The sequence below is a fragment of the Carcharodon carcharias genome, chromosome 5 (assembly GCF_017639515.1).
Source record: "Carcharodon carcharias isolate sCarCar2 chromosome 5, sCarCar2.pri, whole genome shotgun sequence".
NCBI lineage: Eukaryota > Metazoa > Chordata > Chondrichthyes > Lamniformes > Lamnidae > Carcharodon > Carcharodon carcharias.
Window position 1 is genome coordinate 111785257 of NC_054471.1, and position 17928 is coordinate 111803184.

General features: G+C 42.9%; 1 protein-coding gene across 1 annotated transcript in view; it reads right to left on the minus strand.

The window, feature by feature from the left end:
• The window catches only part of LOC121278189 (low density lipoprotein receptor adapter protein 1-like), a 148386-nt gene that overhangs the window by 47382 nt on the left and 83076 nt on the right, over positions 1-17928 (minus strand). Inside the window, exons 4-5 of the mRNA XM_041188349.1 lie at positions 5540-5654; positions 2975-3047 (exon numbers count right to left, since the gene is read on the minus strand). Coding sequence (XP_041044283.1) covers positions 2975-3047; positions 5540-5654 — 188 coding nt within the window. The remainder of the gene's footprint in view (positions 1-2974; positions 3048-5539; positions 5655-17928) is intronic.

Sequence of the window (17928 nt, forward strand, 5' to 3'; positions counted from 1 at the left end):
ACTGGGGAGTAAGTGTTGAAACCCACCCTTTGATCTGAATTATTTTCCACACCTTGGCAGTGTCACAGCTACTGTTAGCTATGGGTCGGGGAATTGCAGCACGTGCATCGTATAGTTAAAACAGGAAAAGAAAAAAGCAAGGGTCTTGCTTAAGGCAAAACTTGTTGGAGAAGCACTATCTAGGAGTATTATAAGATATAGGGTCCATCCCAAGTCCTCTAAACAGGGTGCCTGATCACCACAACAGGACAGAGGACCCAGGACATCATAGGATTAGGTTGGTTACTTGGACAGGGTAGCCAAGTACCAAAAAGGGGGCCCAGAGTGGGGCTTTCAAGCTCTACATCAATTATGGGGTTAAAATGGTTTCCGAATGCTAAGCTTATAGAGTATCACAAATACATCTCCGGACGACATCTTACTGGATGATTGGTGTTTAGCATCCACTTTGATATAGCAAGTCTGTTCTGGACAGGCCTGCTCAGTGCTGATGTTTTATCCACAACTGAAAACAATGGATTCTACCAAAATGAGCTGTCCCTGGCTCCAAAGTTGATCTTTATGTAAAAGATTTCGCTCCTTCCGTGACAGGGGTGAATGGATATTGTCTGGGGCCATTTGGTTGTGACAGTTGCCTTCTTCATTTCTTACTTAGATTACATGGTGGTGGTTATCCTGTGTCATTGTTGTGATGTCCTAAAATCAGTCCTTCTTAATGGTATCAGTTTCTGTTGTAGGCAGCACAGTGATTGTAACACAATTAGAACAGTATATAAACTGCTTGAAACTCTGTATCATTGGAGAAGTCTCCTGGTTTACCAGTAGAGATTGTCTCTGCACCGGTGTAAAAAATAAAGGCTGCTTGATGTTTAAATGAAAGACCCTGTGTTGAGTGTTGGTTTAAAATATTCCACAACACTTGCCACTTGGCAGCCCAATCCTGGATATTGTCCATGTCTTGCTGCATTTGGACATGGACTGCTTCAGTATCTGAGGAGTTGCGAATGGTCTTGAACATTGTACAATCATCAGCAAACATTCCCACTTCTGACCTTGTGATGGAAGGAAGGTCATTGATGAAGCAGCTGAAGATGGTTGGGCCGAGGACACTACCCTGAGGAACTCCTGCAGTGATGTCCTGGAGCTGAGATGACTGACCTCCAACAACCACAACCATCTTCCTTTGTGCTAAGTATGACTCCAACCAGCAGAGAGTTTTCACCCGATTCCCATTAACTCCAGTTTTGATAGGGTTCCTTGATGCCACACTCGGTCAAATGCAGCCTTGAGAGGGAGAGAGAGAGACAGAGAGGGCTAGAGACAGAGAGAGCTGGAGACAGAGAGGGCTAGAGACAGAGAGACAGGGTGGATGTGGAGAGGATGTTTCCTTTTTGTGGGAGAACTAGGGGCTACTGTTTAAAAATAAGACAGAGATAAATAAATATTTTTCCTCTCAGAGGGTCGAGTTACTTTGGAATTCTCTTCCTCTACAGCTGGTTGAGGCAGAGTCGTTGAATATCTTTAAGGCAGAAGTAGATAGATTCTTGATAAGCAAAGGGGTGAAAGGTTATCAGGGGAGGCAGGAATGTGAAGCTGAAATTAAAATCAGATCAGCAATGACTGCAATAAATGGTTTAGCAAGCTTGAGGGGCCGAGTGGCCTACTCCTGCTCCTAATTTGTACGTTCGTATGTTTTCAGGTCTGAAAGCGGCTGGCTTAGGCCCATTTGTGACACACATATGCCGCAAACAATGATCTGATTGGGGTAGCCATTATCCTTCGAAATTTGGCAATTTTCCATCTGTCCTGATGAATGCAAGAAAAAATGCTTCTATAACATGTCTCCTTTTTTGGCAATAAACCATAGAATGTTGCAGCATTTGGACCAGTACCTTTATTCACATTTAGCCTATTCACCCTTGCTTCCTATACCTTTTCACTTTCCTGCTTTTTAAGCAACTATCTAATTGTCTCAAAAGAATTGGTCTGTCACTGGGAATGCCACATGCTTCCGCAACTGTGCATGAACACACAATGTCTTATAACATCTTTAATTCATTTAGTGAGCCAGGATCCCTCGAATCTCGAATGTACTCCTGAAGGCCACTGCAGACCATGCCAGCTTTCCTTCCACTTACTTCCTCTCCTCTCCCACCACCTGACTGAGCTAGAGCCAGGGCAGTGACATAGATGGCTCAAATTGGATATCCTCAAACTAGTAAGCTGTAAAGTCAAGCTTGTTGCAAAACAAGCATCTGGCTTAATCAGCGAGAGATGCATTTGTTGTTGGGAATGCTAATTAAAATTATTACCTGTGTGTGGAGACAAGCTGTCAGGTTTCTTAGCAATACAAGAGTGATGGGATGGTGAACAACTCTCTCATAATCGCTCAGAATATTGTATTCTGCTCAATTAACAACTGATACAAACTGCTACCAACTGACATTTTTTAAAATGTACATTCTCAAAGCTTATGCATCATTTCAAGAGTTTCTTCTTCACTTGTAAGCATTAGAGTATTGAAGTTGCCTATTTTCTAAAAAGGTTCTTTGCCATGTGGGCAAGATTTTATTGAAACACAGTTAATTGACTTTAAGCTCATTCTTTAGGAGGGCAGCAGTTATACAATGTACATTCTAAATACTAGCTAATTGATTCCCTAATCCATATTGTCCTTGGCTCTTCATACCAGCTGTAATGACAGGTATAATAATGAGATGTTAGTTGTGCCTTTCACGCATTGCCAGAGAAAGAATCAGGCCACAGGTGGATATATCACGCAGCTTTAGATTATCCATGTACAAGAAGAAATGCTGCTCAGTGCAAGTGATGGAATTTTCGATGTTAAATATTCTGCAGAATTAATTTGCACCAAATTATCATCCAAGGAGCTCCACAGTGTATTCTATCAAAACTATCAGAAGAAATAAAGCAATGTCTTTTGAAAGTTTGTTTCAATTATATTTGTTCTTACCCTCTTGTGCCACTTCCCAAAGATCAAATGCAATTCTGAAGGCCTGAGCAACCGTTAAGGTCACAGCTTGTGCCTGTGGTAGAGAAAAACTAGTATTCATTAATTAAGCAACAGCAGAAAAATGTATTCATTGTGTCTTGATAATTCTGATTTATATTAAAATGTCAATATTAGAGGACAAAATGTTCATAACTCTTAAAAATACTACAAACAATTATATGCTAATGTGAGTTGTCTGCCATACAATATTTTTAGGTACAAGAGCTGTTATATATTAGAGTATCGGTGGCAGCCTTGCATCTTTAAGACAATGGTTTGCACCATGGTGGTTAACTGTGTTGAACATCAACTCGTGGCTCAGGAGTCCCACTCTAGCATGGCAGTCTCTGTCATATTTGCTGCAGAGGAAGGCAGGAGGTGCAGGATTCGCTGGCCTTTGTTTTCTCTGAACTCTCTTTTTGCCCAGCTGGGCTTTTCGTTTCTCCTCACCTCTTCTGATTCCCTTCCAAAGAGTCAGCCTCAGTGATCATGCCGTGAACGGCTGTCTCCCTGTTGTCAATCTCAATGTCAGCCATCTCCATATCTCGCTTGCAGGTGTCCATTACTGGAGGTATGGACACAGAGGAGGTGGTGGCCCAGTGGTCAGTTCACTGTACAGAGTGTCTTTGGGTATACGGTAATCATCCATCTGATGAACATGGTCAAGCCAATGCAGACATTGTTGGTTAGTAATGAGTGTATACTGATCTCCTCATTGTGATCTCTCTTTCTATGACAACATGATGGGTAAGGGCAGTTTTTTTGGGGGCAACTTTGGAACCCTGTGAGATACGCAGTGGGGTCAAACAGGGTTGTGTTCTGGTCATCTACAAAGGGTGTCTACTTACATACCAGAACATATGGAAAACCGCTCAGCCTTGCTCACCTGAGAGCCAAGACAAAAGTGTGTCAAGTCCTGATCAGAGAGTTGCTCCACACTGATGATGCCATACTAACGTTCCATACCAAGGAACACCTGCAGCGGCAAATGGACAGACTCTGTCATGTCTGTAAAGAGTTTAATTTGGCTATCAGCATCAGGAAGACAAATGTCATTATCTAGGATGTTGCCATACCGCAATCTATCAACACTGACAATGTGACACTGGAAGTTGTTAATAGCTTTACATATCTAGCCTCCACAATCACCAGCATTCTGTCACTGAAATCAACACACAACAGCTCCAGCTTTTATGATGAATGTCCTAACTGAGGAAGAGTGTGTGGAACAACAGCAACCTGAGAATACCAAACTGCGAGTCTGCCAAGCATGCATCCTTAGCACACTCCTCTACAGTGGCAAGACATGGACAACGTGAGCATGAGGAAGCTGAACAGTTTCCACCTTTGTTGTCTCAGACATATCCTTAACATCTCTCAGCAGGTCAAGGTCACCAACTCAGAGGTCCTGGCATTAATTCCATCAAATTAGAATAATTGCAACATAATAATTACTTCAATAAGCATCACTGGCAAACAAGTTGGTCTGTCTTATTAGTAAAAAAAAGTCATCTTTTAGCAAATAGCATAAATATTAATATGTTAAGATTGTTCTTCTTTAATTGTCATTTACAATCCTATGGTAAAGAAATGCAAGCAGATAAGGTGACATAAAAGATGCCACAGTTCTGTTTTTGCTCATTTGAGAAAAGAGACAAAAGGGATTAAGAAACTTTAGTCAGACTAAAGTAAATTCTTATTAACCCTTTTCATATGCACTGTCCTCCAGGAATAAGACTAAGGTCATTGCGGGTATACAGAGATGGCTTTATACCCAACGGAACACAGTCAGTCAATCATATGATGCTGAAAGCATGGAAATCTGATCCATAGAACTGACCAAATTTGAATATGAGTTAGTAATGTGAGGATGCAAATTTTTCGTAGAAGAATGTACACCAGGAATCTGTTCAAACCTAATCATCATTCTGTCGATGGGGTGCTATTGTTCTAGTGTCACATGAGGCTTGATGAATTTATACGAATGTCTCGAAATAGTTAAACAGTCAGCCTTTAATTGGCAACTGAACTTGTCCCAGATTCTCTCTCGAAGTCAACATCTCCAATCCTATAATCCCATTAGTCAGGTTTGGCAGAATATTAGCCTCTCATTTCACCTCCTGACAGTTTATCACACAGTGCCAGTTATATCAACTAATAGACTGTGAATACATTTAGAAATCAGAAAAAAGACAAAGAAGTGATAGAAAGAATAATAATGATCATCAAATGTGAAAAAACAAACTGCAAAAAATTATAATACAAATGTGCCTTGTTGCATATGACTGCTAAACAAAGTAAAACAAATCTAGTATCATTCAATTTTTTGCTCAATTACTTTTAAATTGACAGCTTTGCACTGCACCTGACTCTGTCACTGTTATGTCACTTCATTTGACAAAGAGATCACTTTCCATTATTTAAAAATAAGATTTACTTCAGATATTATTTGTGAAAAAAGTAAACAATGAGCCTATTGCTAATTACACCCATATAATATTTCAGCATTTTATTTTTGAAACTTACAATTTTTTTCTTCGGACAAAGAAATGCATGGCATTCCAAAGTCTCATTTAGCTGACTCTGAGCAATATATGCAAAGACCTTGTCCTGAGTCTTGTCTGCAGTGCAGTATGATATCCTGTTGGAAGAAAAAAGCAGTAAGCACATATATTACTCAAATTGATCTGAACATGTTTTAACACAAACACATCTTTCATCATTATAGAGAGTTGGCAGATGCTTCTTCTGCACAAAATAACACAGAATCCAATTTAAAGGACTCTTAAATAGGACATTATTTTCAATACAAAATTTTGCCCTGACACAACATTTCAGAGATAGAAGCTGGGATGAAATATTGATCCGAAAATTTGTGACCGAAACAAAGAGATCTGACCCCACTATTTTTCAACAGATATCCAGGAATACGAGTGCGAGAGAACTATGAGAAAGGCATTTGGGTGTCATTTCCAAAATAGCTATTTGTAATGATAATGCTATTCTTTATGAAGAAGAGTATTTTCTTTCCATTTTAGTGCCAACTTGGCAGGAAGAGAGATATAGTTCAGGTTTGATGGCCGGAGTTTTCAAGCCCTTCGTGCTGGAGGGATCTTCCGGTCCTGCCGATTGCTCATCGACCCCACCGTGGGGAAACCCATTGCGAGGAGGGGTCAGAAAACTTTGCCCGACATCTCAACACTAATTGTGCTGAAAATCTGATTGATCATTCCTTTCCCAATGACTTTGATGTGTTAATCTAACTTTGTCTTGTGAAGCTAAAATTGAACTAGTTACCGCAGGCTACGATGCAAGAAGGCTTATCATTCTGATCATCAGTACTGAGGAAAGTCCGTCATCAATCCTATACTTATTGCTTAGCAATAACCTGCTCACTGATGCCCAGTTTTGGTTCCGCCAGGGCCACCCAGCTACTGACCTCATTACAGCCTTGGTTCAAACATGGCCAAAAGAGCTGAACTCCAAAGGTGAGGTGAGAGTGACTGCCATTGACATCAAGGCAGCATTTGATCAAATGTGGCATCAAGGAGCCCCAGCAAAACTGGAGTCAATGGGAATCAGGTGGAAAACCCTCCGCTGGTTGGAGTCATACCTAGCACAAAGGAAGATGGCTGTGGCTGTTGGAGGTCAGTCGTCTCAGCTCCAGGACATCACTGCAGGAGTTCCTCAGGGTAATGTCCTAGGCCCAACCATCTTCAGCTGCTTCATCAATGACCTTCCTTCCATCATAAGGTCAGAAGTGGGGATGTTCGCTGAAGATTGCACAATGTTCAGCACCATTTGCGACTCCTCAGATACCGAAGCAGTCCATGTCCAAATGCAGCAAAACTGGGACAATATCCAGGCTTGGGCTGACAAGTGGTAAGTAACCTTCATACAATGACCATCTCCAACGAGAGAATCCAACCATCACCCCTTGATGTTCAATGGTATTACCATCTCTGAATCACCCACTATCAACATCCTGGGGGCTACCATTGACCAGAAACTGAACTGGACTAGCTATATAAATTCTGTGGCTACAAAAGCAGGTCAGAGGCGAGGAATCATGTGACGAGTAACTCACCTCCTGACTCCCCAAAGCCTGTCCACAAACTACAAGGCACAAATCAGGAATCAGATGGAATACTCCCCATTTGCCTGGATGAGTGCAGTTCCTACAACACTGAGGAAGCTGGACACCGTCCAGGACAAAGCAGATCACTTGATTGGCACCACATCCACAAACATCTACTCCTTCCACCACCAACACACAGTAACAGCAGTGTGCACCATCTACAAGATGCACTGCAGGAATTCACCAAAGCTCCTTAGAGAGCACCTTCCAAACCCACAACCAATACCACTTAGAAGGGCAAGGGTAGCAGATAGATGGGAATACCACCACCTGGAAGTTCTCCTCCAAGTCTCTCACCATCCTGACTTGGAAATATATCACCGTTCCTTCACTGTCACTGGATCAAAATCCTGGAACTCCCTCCCTAACAGCACTGTGGGTGTACCTACGCCACATGGACTGCAGCAGTACAAGAAGGCAACTCACCACCACCTTCTCAAGGGCAACAAGGGATAGGCAATAAATGCTGGCCCAGCAAGTGAAGCCCACATCCCGTGAATGAATAAAAAAAACACTTTGATTTTCAGGCTTTGTTCTTTACTTTTTTAATCACGTTTAAGCATTTTAAGCATTTCTTTTATCACTTGAATGTTCCACAATTTTCTATTGTCTGTTTACCAATCCACCTTAGAACGATCTCAAACTATTTTCAATTCCCTCCAAAAAGTATTTTGAAAATCAATAACATTTTTGTGAATCATTCAGTATAAAGTAGAACTGCTTTGCTTCCACTTATTTAAAAGAATGTGTATTTATATAGCAGCTATGAACTCAAGATATCCTAAAGTGCTTTACATTCAAATACTTCTGAAGTGTAATTACTGTTGCAATGAAGGAAATGTGCAAATAGCAAATTCCACAAAAGGCCATGAAATAAATGAATAAATTGTCTCTTTTAAAGATTGATTGATGAGCAGGACATGGAGAGCTCCTATGCCTCTCTGAAATGGGGCCGTGGGATCCTTTATCTTCACCCGAGAGGGCAGATGGAGCCACATTTTAAGATCTCATCTAAAATAGGTCACCTCTGACATTAAGCACAATAGCAGCAGACTTCAGGGTAAAATACAATGGTGAAATGGGCAGACACATGGCAGATGCAATTTAACGTGGATAAGTATGAAATGGTGCACTTTGAAAGAAACAATATGGAGAGGCCGTATAATCTAAATGGTACTATTTTGAAGGAAATTGGCACAACCTCCTGTGGCCTGGTGCGCACTATCACAATGACCAGCAGCTGTAGCCACTTAGCAATAGGCGCCAATGCCGAAAACAACAATCCATTATAGTATCTGGTAGCTTCATGTGCGGCACTTGTGGCAGAAGCTGCCTCGCAAGGATTTGCCCCTTCAGCCATCAGCAAAAATGTGACATAAGATAAAACAAATGGATTTGTTTGCTGCAAGTCAATCATCTTTTGTAGTTGGAAGGATGCCCGAACTCAGGGCAATTTTGAAAGGGTGAAAGAACATAGGGACCAGGAAGTGCATATCCATATTTCTTTGAAAGTGGTAGAGCAAGTTCAGAGGGCAGTTAAGAACACATAGGAGACACTTGACTTTATAAATAGGGGCATTCAATACAAATACAAGGAAGTCATGCTACACCTTTACAAACTTCTGGTTAGGCCTCGGCTTGATTATTGCATACAAATATGAGCACCGCACTTTAGGAAGGTTGTCAAAGCCCTCGAGAAGATACAGGATGGTTTGCCAAGGTGATACCAGGGATAAGATATTTCAGTTATGTGGAGATTGGAGAAGCTGCAATTATTTTCCTTAGAACAGATATGGTTTAGGGAAGACAGGATAGAGGCACTCAAAATTGAGGGATTTTGGTAGGCTAAGTAAGAGAAATTAAGTAGACCTTCGAAGCTTCAACAGAAAACCCTTCCAAAAACAGGATATACATCAAATGTAAAAATATGAACTGCCAGTGTTTCTGCATTTTGAAATGTGAAAAAAAAACACTGGCATTTCAAATTAAATCAATATGACATGTTTTATTGAATGAATTAATTCTATACCTTCAAATACAATCAAATGTTTTAAAAACAGTAAAATTCATTGTCTTTGGCATCCAATACAAAGAGTTTGTTGAATTCATTCGGAGTCATTTTGGCTGAGGCATTCCACTCTGGATAAGGTTTGCCGTTTGTGTTTTAGATGCTGTCTAATGAACTGCTGGAAACTGTTGGTAATTTTGGCATTGAGGTCCTTTGGTAGTCTCTGAGATTTCTTGATCTTCTGCTGCAACACTGGATATTTTTGTTCCATAAAGTGGCTACACCAACTAGCTGCTGCTCCCAAATCTTTGCTGAGCTCGGGGTTTGATTTGACCCACTTAAGTGCATATATATGCTCTGCATTTCTGGTGATGAGGTAGCCACTCTGATGATTTACAAGAACCCAGTACAATACAGGATTCACAAGATCAGGCCAGTGGCTGGTTCCTGTTCTCACGGCACATTTGGTCAGAGTCATAGAGGTCTACAGCACAGAAAAAGGCCCTTCTGCCCATCGAGTCTGTGCCAGTCAAACAAGTGTCTAACTATTCCAATCCCATTTTCCAGCACTAGGCCCATAGCCTTGTATGCCATGGCATCACAAGTGCACATCCAAATGCCTCTTAAATGTTATGAGGGTTTCTGCCTCTACCACCCTTTCAGGCAGTGAGTTCCAAATTCCCACCACCCTCTGGGTGAAAAAATTCTTCCTCACATCCCCTCTAAATCTCCTGCCCCTTACCTTAAATCTATGCCCTTTGGCTATTGATCCCTCCACCAAGGGGAAAAGTTCCTTCCTGTCTACCCTATCTATGCCCCTCATAATTTTATTCACCTCAATCATGTCCCCCCTCAATTTCCTCTGCTCCAGGGGAAAATAACCCCAGTCTATCCAATTTCTCCTCATAACTAAAACTCTCCAGCCCAGGCAACATCCTGGTAAACCTCCTCTGCACTCTCTCTAGTGCAATCACATTCTTCCTATAATGCGGATTCCAGAACTGCATACAATGCTCTAGCTGTGGCCTAACTAACATTTTATACAGTTCCAGCATAACCTCCCTGCTCTTATATTCTATGCCTTGGCTAATAAAGGCAAGCATCCCACATGCGTTCTTAACCACCTTATCTACCCTATAACTTAAGTGACTGGTGGACATGCACACCAAGGTCCCTCTGATCCTTGGTACTTCCCAGGGTCCTACCGTTCATCGTGTATTCCTGTGCCTTGTTTGTCCTGCCCAAATGCATCACCTCATACTTATCCAGATTAAATTCCATTTGCCCTTCTGACCAGGCAGTACACATCCTCCTGTAATCTAAGGCTTTCCTCCTCACGATTTACCACCCCACCAATTTTCGTGTCATCCGCGAACTTACTGATCAACCTGCCTTCATTCAGGTCTAAATCATTTATATATACCACAAACAGCAAGGGACCCAACACTGATCCCTGTGAAACCCCACTGGACAGAGGCATCCAGTCACAAAAACACACCTCGACCATCAGCCTCTGCCTCCTGTCACTCAGCCAATTCTGGATCCAATTTTGCCAAATTGCCTTGGATCCCATGGGCTCTTACCTGCATTATCAGTCTCTCATGTGGGATCTTATCAAAAGCCTTGCTGAAGTCCAAGTAGACTACAACAAATGCATTGCCCTCATCTACACACCTGGTCACCTCTTCAAAAAATTCAATCAAATTGGTCAGACATGACCTCTCCTTAACAAAACCATGCTGACTGTCCTTGATTAATCCATGCCTCTCCAAGTGGAGATTAATTCTGTCCCTCAGAATCGCTTCCAATAGTTTCCCCACCACTCAAGTTAGATTGACTGGCCTGTAGTTCCCTGGTTTATCCCTTCTTAAATAATGGTACCACATTGGCTGTCCTCCAATCCTTTGGCACCCCACCTGTGGCCAGAGAGGTATTGAAAATTATTGCCAGTGCCCCTGCTATCACCTCTCTTGCCTCACTCAACAGCCTGGGATACATTTCATCTAGGCCTGGAGATTTATCTACTCTTAAGCCTGCCAGATCACTTAGAACCTCCTCCCTTTCTATGCTAACTTCTTTAATTATATCACAGTCCTTCTGCCTGATTTCCATACCCACGTTGTCCCTCTCACTTGTGAGCACCAACACAAAGTATTCATTTAGAACCCTACCAACGTATTTCGGCTCCACACACAAATTACCACTATGGTCCTTAATGAGTCCTGCTCTTTCCCTAGTTATCCTCTTACTCTTAATGTACTTATAAAATAACTTTGGATTTTCCTTTATTTTACCTGCCAATGTTTTTTCATGCCCCTTTTTTGCTCTCCTAATTTCCTTTTTAAGTTCCCCCCTACACATTCTATACTCTACTAGGGCTTCCGCTGTTTTAAGCTTTCGGTATCTGCATAAGCCTCCCTTTTCTCTCTATATCCAATCTTGTATATCCCTCACCATCCAGAGTTCTCTGGATTTATTGTTCCTGCCCTTCGTCTTTACTGGAATATGTTGGCTTTGTACTCTCCCTATTTCCTTCTTGAATGAGTCCCACTGCTCTGACGCAGATTTACCTAAAAGCAGTTGCTCCCAGTCCACTCTGGCCAAGTCACATCTGATCTTATTAAAATCGGCCTTTCCCCAATTTAGAACTCTGATTTCTGGCCCATCCTTGTCCTCTTCCATAACAACCTTGAACCTAATGGAGCTATGATCACTATCTGCAAAATGCTCCCCCACTGATACCTCTACCACTTGCCTGGCTTCATTCCCTAAAATTAAGTCCAGGACCGCTTCCTCTCTTGTAGCACCTTCCACACACTGGCTTAAAAAGCTCTCCTGGACATTTTTTGAGAATTTCGCTCCCTCTAAACCTATCACACTATGACTAGCCCAGTTAGTGTAGGGGAAGTTGAAATCCCCCACTATTACTATCCTATTATTTTCACACTTCTCTGAAATTTGCCCACATATCAGCTCTTCTATTTCTCTCTGACTGTTTGGGGGCCTATAGTACACTCCCAGCAATGTGATTGCTCCTTTTTTGTTTTTCAGTTCTACCCATAAGGTTTCATTTGAGGTGCCTTCTAAGATATCATCCCTCCTTACTGCTGTAATTGTTTCCTTGATCAATATTGTAATACACCCTCCTCTTTTACCTCCTTCCCTGTCTCGCTTGAATACCCTATATCCTGGGATATTGAACTGCCAATCCTGTCCCTCTCTCAGCCATGCCTCTGTGACAGCAATGAAATCATACTTCCATGCATTAATTTGTGACCTCAACTCATCTGCCTTATTCATCAGACTCCTTGTATTAAAATAAATACCATCCAACCTTGCCTGCCTTAACTGGCCTATAATTTCTATGCCTTCCAGACTCTCTCTTCTAATTTTGGCTGTGCTGATCCTCCTCTCAGGATCCCATTCCCCTGCCAAGTTAGTTTAAACCCTCCCCAATAGCACTAGCAAACCTCCCTGCAAGGATGTTGGTCCCATTCCAGTTCAGATGCAACCCGTCTGCCTTGTACAGGTCCCACCGGCCCCAGAAACAGTCCCAATTTCCCACAAATCTAAAACCCTCCCTCCTGCACCATCTCTCCAGCTACGCATTCATCTGGACTAACCACCTATTTCTATACTCACTAGCACGTGGCACCAGAAGTAATCCAGAGGTTACTACCTTTGAGGTCCTGTTTATTAATCTGTTTCCCAGCTCCCTAAATTCTGCTTGCAGGACCTCATCTTTCTTTCTACCCATGTTGTTGGTACCAATATGCACCATGATCTCTGTCCATTTGCCCTCCCCCTTTAGAATGCCCTGCAGACATTCAGTGACATCCTTGACCCTGGCACCAGGGAGGCAACATACCATCCTGGAGTCACATCTACGGCCGCAGAAACGCTTTTCTGTTCCCCTTACTATCGAGTCTCGTACTCTATTGCTCTTCCCCTCTTTTTCCTCCCCACGGTGCAACTGAGCCACTCACAGTGCCATGAATGTGGCTGAATTCCCCAGAGGAACCGTCACTCTCACTGTTTTCCAACACAGAAAAACGGTTCTCAAGCGAGATGCACCCTGGGGATTTCTTGACTACCTGCCTGACATCTTTCTTCAGACTGATGGTCACCCATTCCCTCTCTGTCTGCACTTCTGTAAGCTGTGGGGTGACCACGTCTAAAAACGTGCTATCCATGAAACTCTCAGCCTCAAGGATGCACCTCAGTGCCTCCAGCTGCTGCTCAAGCTCCGAAACTCAGAGCTCAAGTAGCTGCAGCTGGTGGCACTTCCTGCACATGTGGTCGGTCAGAGCACAAGGAGCATCTAGGACTTCCCACATGATGCAGGTGGTGCATAACATGGGACTGAGCTGCCCTGCCATGCCTCTAGTTTAAAAAAACCCCTTACTTTAAGTTAAATATCATAAAAAAAGTTAAATTATTTGTGTACTTTAAATAAAAAGTCGATCCCTTACCTTTCCTTAGCTTAATCTATTTTAAACTGGAGAAAAGCTGGAGAAAAAAACTGGAAAAAAACATTTACCCATTACTCACCAATCAGCTCTCACCTTTGTGCTATTACTTTTTGAAGCTTCCCCGCACTCATACTGGTTCTGATCTCTCCACCATTTTCTCGTGCTGTCTTGTGATGTCTCTCTAGTTATTTTTAACAAGAACTGGCTGCAGGATACTCTTCCCAGACTGCTTCACTGCAGTGCTGCCTGCAGAACACTCTTCCCAGACTGCTTCACCACGACGCTGCCAGTAAGATACTCTTCCCAGGCTGCTTCACCGCAATGCTGATTGCAGGACACTCTTCCCAGGCTGCTTCACCATGATGCCAACTGCAGGATACTCTTCCCAGGCTGCTTCACCATGATGCTGACTGCAGGACACTCTTACCAGGCTGCTTCACCTCAATGCTGACTGCAGGACACTCTTCCCAGACTGCTTCACCGTGATGCTGCCTGCAGGACGCTCTTCCCAGACTGCTTCACCATGATGCTGCCTGCAGGACACTCTTCCCAGGCTGCTTCACTGTGATGCTGCCTGCAGGACACTCTTCCCAGGCTGCTTCACCGTGGAAGGACGTAATAGCTCTGGAGAGAATGCATAGGAAGTTTACAAGAATGTTGCCAGGGTTAGAAAAGTGTAGCTACAAGGAAAGATTTGGTAGGTTGGGGTTATTCTTCTTAGAACAAAGAAGGCTGAGAGGTGACTTGATTGAGGCGTACAAAATTATGAGGGGAATAGGTAGAGTGGGCAGGATAAAATTGTTTCCCTTGATGGAGAATTCTAGACCCAGGCAACATAGATTCAAGATAAGTGGCAGAAGGTGTAGGAGGGACATGAGGAAGAACTTTGTTACACAGAGGGTAGTCTGGAATTCACTGCCCAAGTTGGTGGTAGAGGCAGGAACTTTAAACTCTTTTAAAAAGTACCTGGATCTTCATCTAAAGTGATGTAAGCTGCAGGGCTATGGGCTGGCGCAGGAAGGTGGGATTAGAAAGGGCACCTGGGTGTCCTGGGCTGGCATGGATAAGATGGGCCGAATGGCCTCCTTCTGTGCTGTAATTTTTCTATGGTTCTTTGATGCTGACTGCAGAGCACACTTCTCAAACTTGACGAAGAATTTCCCCATTAGCGGGCAGGGCTCACTCACTGATGCATAAAATGATGCACGGTGATGTTGGGCGGGCGTCCTGACGTCAACGCGCATCATTTATATTGTCAGTTCAGTGGGTGAGCAGCCGCGTCAGCGGCACGTCCACCAAACTGTCAAAGGCCTATTAACAAAGTAATTGAAGCTGTTAAGAATGCTGCCCGTCCAACCTTAAGATTGGCGGGCAGGCGAAGAGCCCAGGCAGCTTCGCATCTTGGTCATGTGACAGTTTCACAGGAGGGGACATGTCCTTAATTTTTATTTGACATTTATTAAATTTTTCAAGACTTAAAGTAATCTCCGAGGCACCTCCCTGCCTCCAGGAGATTTCTGCGCTCTTTCGCGAGCATGCGGGATAGAGTGCAGGCCCCGACACAGGGAAGCCTCCTCCCCTCCCCCGCACAGAGAGCGCTCAGCGCTTCCGGGTGTGCATTATGCTGGGGGAGCCTTAATTGCCCTGCCCATGTGAAATAGCGGCGCGCGCATGATTAGGGCGCCGATCGGGTTCATGCTCGCTCTTGCCCGCCACTCCCCGCCCCCGATGGGGGGGAAGATTCAGCCATCTTCCATCTTTGCATCAATTTTTCGCTAACACTGAATTCCCTTGCTGCAGCACAATGATTTGATGAGTTAGCAAATGTTATGACTTATAGCTGGAAACCATCCTTCATTCTTTATTTTGCCAGAGGACCCATTTCTGTTTGCCATTCTCCATGCACGGTCTTGCTCTGTGTGGGGTCTGTCTTAAATTCCCGTGCATCTTCTTAGCAACATAGTCCATATGGCTTGCTTGATCCCATACACCAACTTTAGGTGAGTGAAACATGCATTTGAGGTGAAAAATTGAGGCCTCATGTAAGGATAGCATTTCTAAGCAGAAAAGGGGGTGTCGACTTACACGCCGAGCATAGGCCTGAATTTTGGTGCCAAAAAACAGGAGTCATTTTATACACTGCAATCTGCATTATTTTCTTTGATAAGAGTGTCAGGAACCAGAGGTCAAAGATTTAGATTAATTGTCAAAAGAACTAGAGGGGAAGAAGAGGAGAAATTTATATACATAGAACACCATTAAGATCCAAAATGAAATACCTAAAAGGGTGGTGGAATCAGATTTTTTAAAAGGTGTTAGAGGTGGTTAAAAGCCTTAGAGAAGATTTACTAGTCTAATACCAGGAATGGGCGGGTTGTCTTGAAGGAAGGTTGGACAGGTTAGGCTTATATCCACTGGAATTTAGAAGAGTAAGAGGTGATTTAAGAGAAATATTTAAGATCCTAAGGGGTCTTCACAGGGTGAATGTGGAGAGGATGTTTCCTCTTGTGCAAGAATTTAGAACTAGGGGTCACTGTTTAAAACAACGGGTCACTCATGTAAGGCAGAGATGAGGAGAAACATTTTTTCTCAGAGGGTTGAGTGTCTTTGGAACTTGCTTCCTCAAACGCAGCGGAAGCAGAATCTTTGAATATTTTTAAGGTAGAGCCAGATAGATTCTTGATTAACAAGGGAGTGAAAGGTTATCAGGGGTAGGCAGGAATGCAGGGTTGAGGTTACAATCAGATCAGCCATTATCTTATTGAATCGCGGAGCAGGCTCAAGGGGCTGAGTGGCCTACTCCTGCTCCTAGTTTTTATGTTTGTATGCAATTACACAGAGACTTGAAGATGACCAATTTGCAGTGTTGTTGGGAAAAAGCTGGGGTTTGGGACTAAAGTGGCCAAGTCTCTTAAAGAGTCAGCATGGGCATGAAAGGCTGAATGGTCTTTTTGTGCTGTAAGGTTATAAAATTCTATTTAATGTCAATGCAAATTAACAAAAACTACTTTGCCAAAAAATAATCTGTTGAGGTAGAGAATTCCATTCATCTAAATGAAGCAATTTCTCCTCATCTTATCCCTAAATAGTCAATCCCTTGTCCTGAAACCATCGCCCTTATTCTAGACTCTCAGCATCCATCCTGCTTAGCCCTCAAAGAATTTTGTACATTTCAATGAGATCACCGCTCATCCTTTTAAACTCTAAGAATGTAAGCTCTCAATCAATCCTCATGGGGATAATTTTCTCCCTGTTGGGGGCGTTGCACAGGAGCAGGCGTACAGCTGATCGCCGCCATTTTACCGATCCCTCGCTCGGAAGCGCTGTGCGGGCGGGGGGAGTAGGCTGAGTCGAGGAGTGCACTCTTCCGTGCATGCGCGTGAGAGAGCGCAGAAATTTGCCTGAGGCACAAAGCTGCCTCAGGGAGATTAGTTTAAGTTCTGAAAATTTTAATAAAGAAACAAAAAAATTTTAAGACATGTCCCCTCATGTGGCAGTATCACATGAGCTGGGACATGTCTATGAATGTTATAAAAAAAATTTATAAAACTTTAAATACCTTCATGAAACATCATTCCGCCCAAGGATGAGGTTCCTTGAGAAATGCGAAGGCCACCTGGGCTCTTCTCCTGCCTGTCCAAGCTTAAGGTTGGATGGGCAGCTCAGTCTATTGTTTTAATTGATATTTAAATGGCCTTAATAGACCTTTGACAATTTGGCGGGCACGCAGCCGACTCAGGTGCATGCCCGCCAAGCTGAAAATCTGAATAATGAGCCGTGTTGGCAAGCAGGCCCCATCCCCACTCGCCAAGCTGAAGATTCTGGCCCATAGGGCAGTCTTTCATACAGAGAATCAATATAGTGAAACTGTGACTGCACCCAATTCAAGATAAGTATATATCCTTCCTTCACATAATTTATATTACTAACTTAAAGGATATACTGCAAAAAAGCAATCAATAAGACCACAGAAGTAAACATGTCTTAGCATTTCCACTGGACTTTTCTTGACCTCCCATTACATCTTTAGCAGAATATCAACAAAACGCCTGGAAAAACAGCAGGAGATCAAGAGAATGAATCCTTATGCATCATAGGTTGATTTTACTGTAAATGCCAAAAATCTTTCCCAATAAAGTTTGACAAAATTATCCATATTCTGTCAATAGCCTGTGAGAAAAAACGGAAACATAGTTTTTGTTTTATTTATTCATTCATGAGGTGTGGATGCAGCTAGCTTAACCAACATTTTATTGCCCATCCCCAATTGCCATGGAGAAGATGATAGTGAGCCACC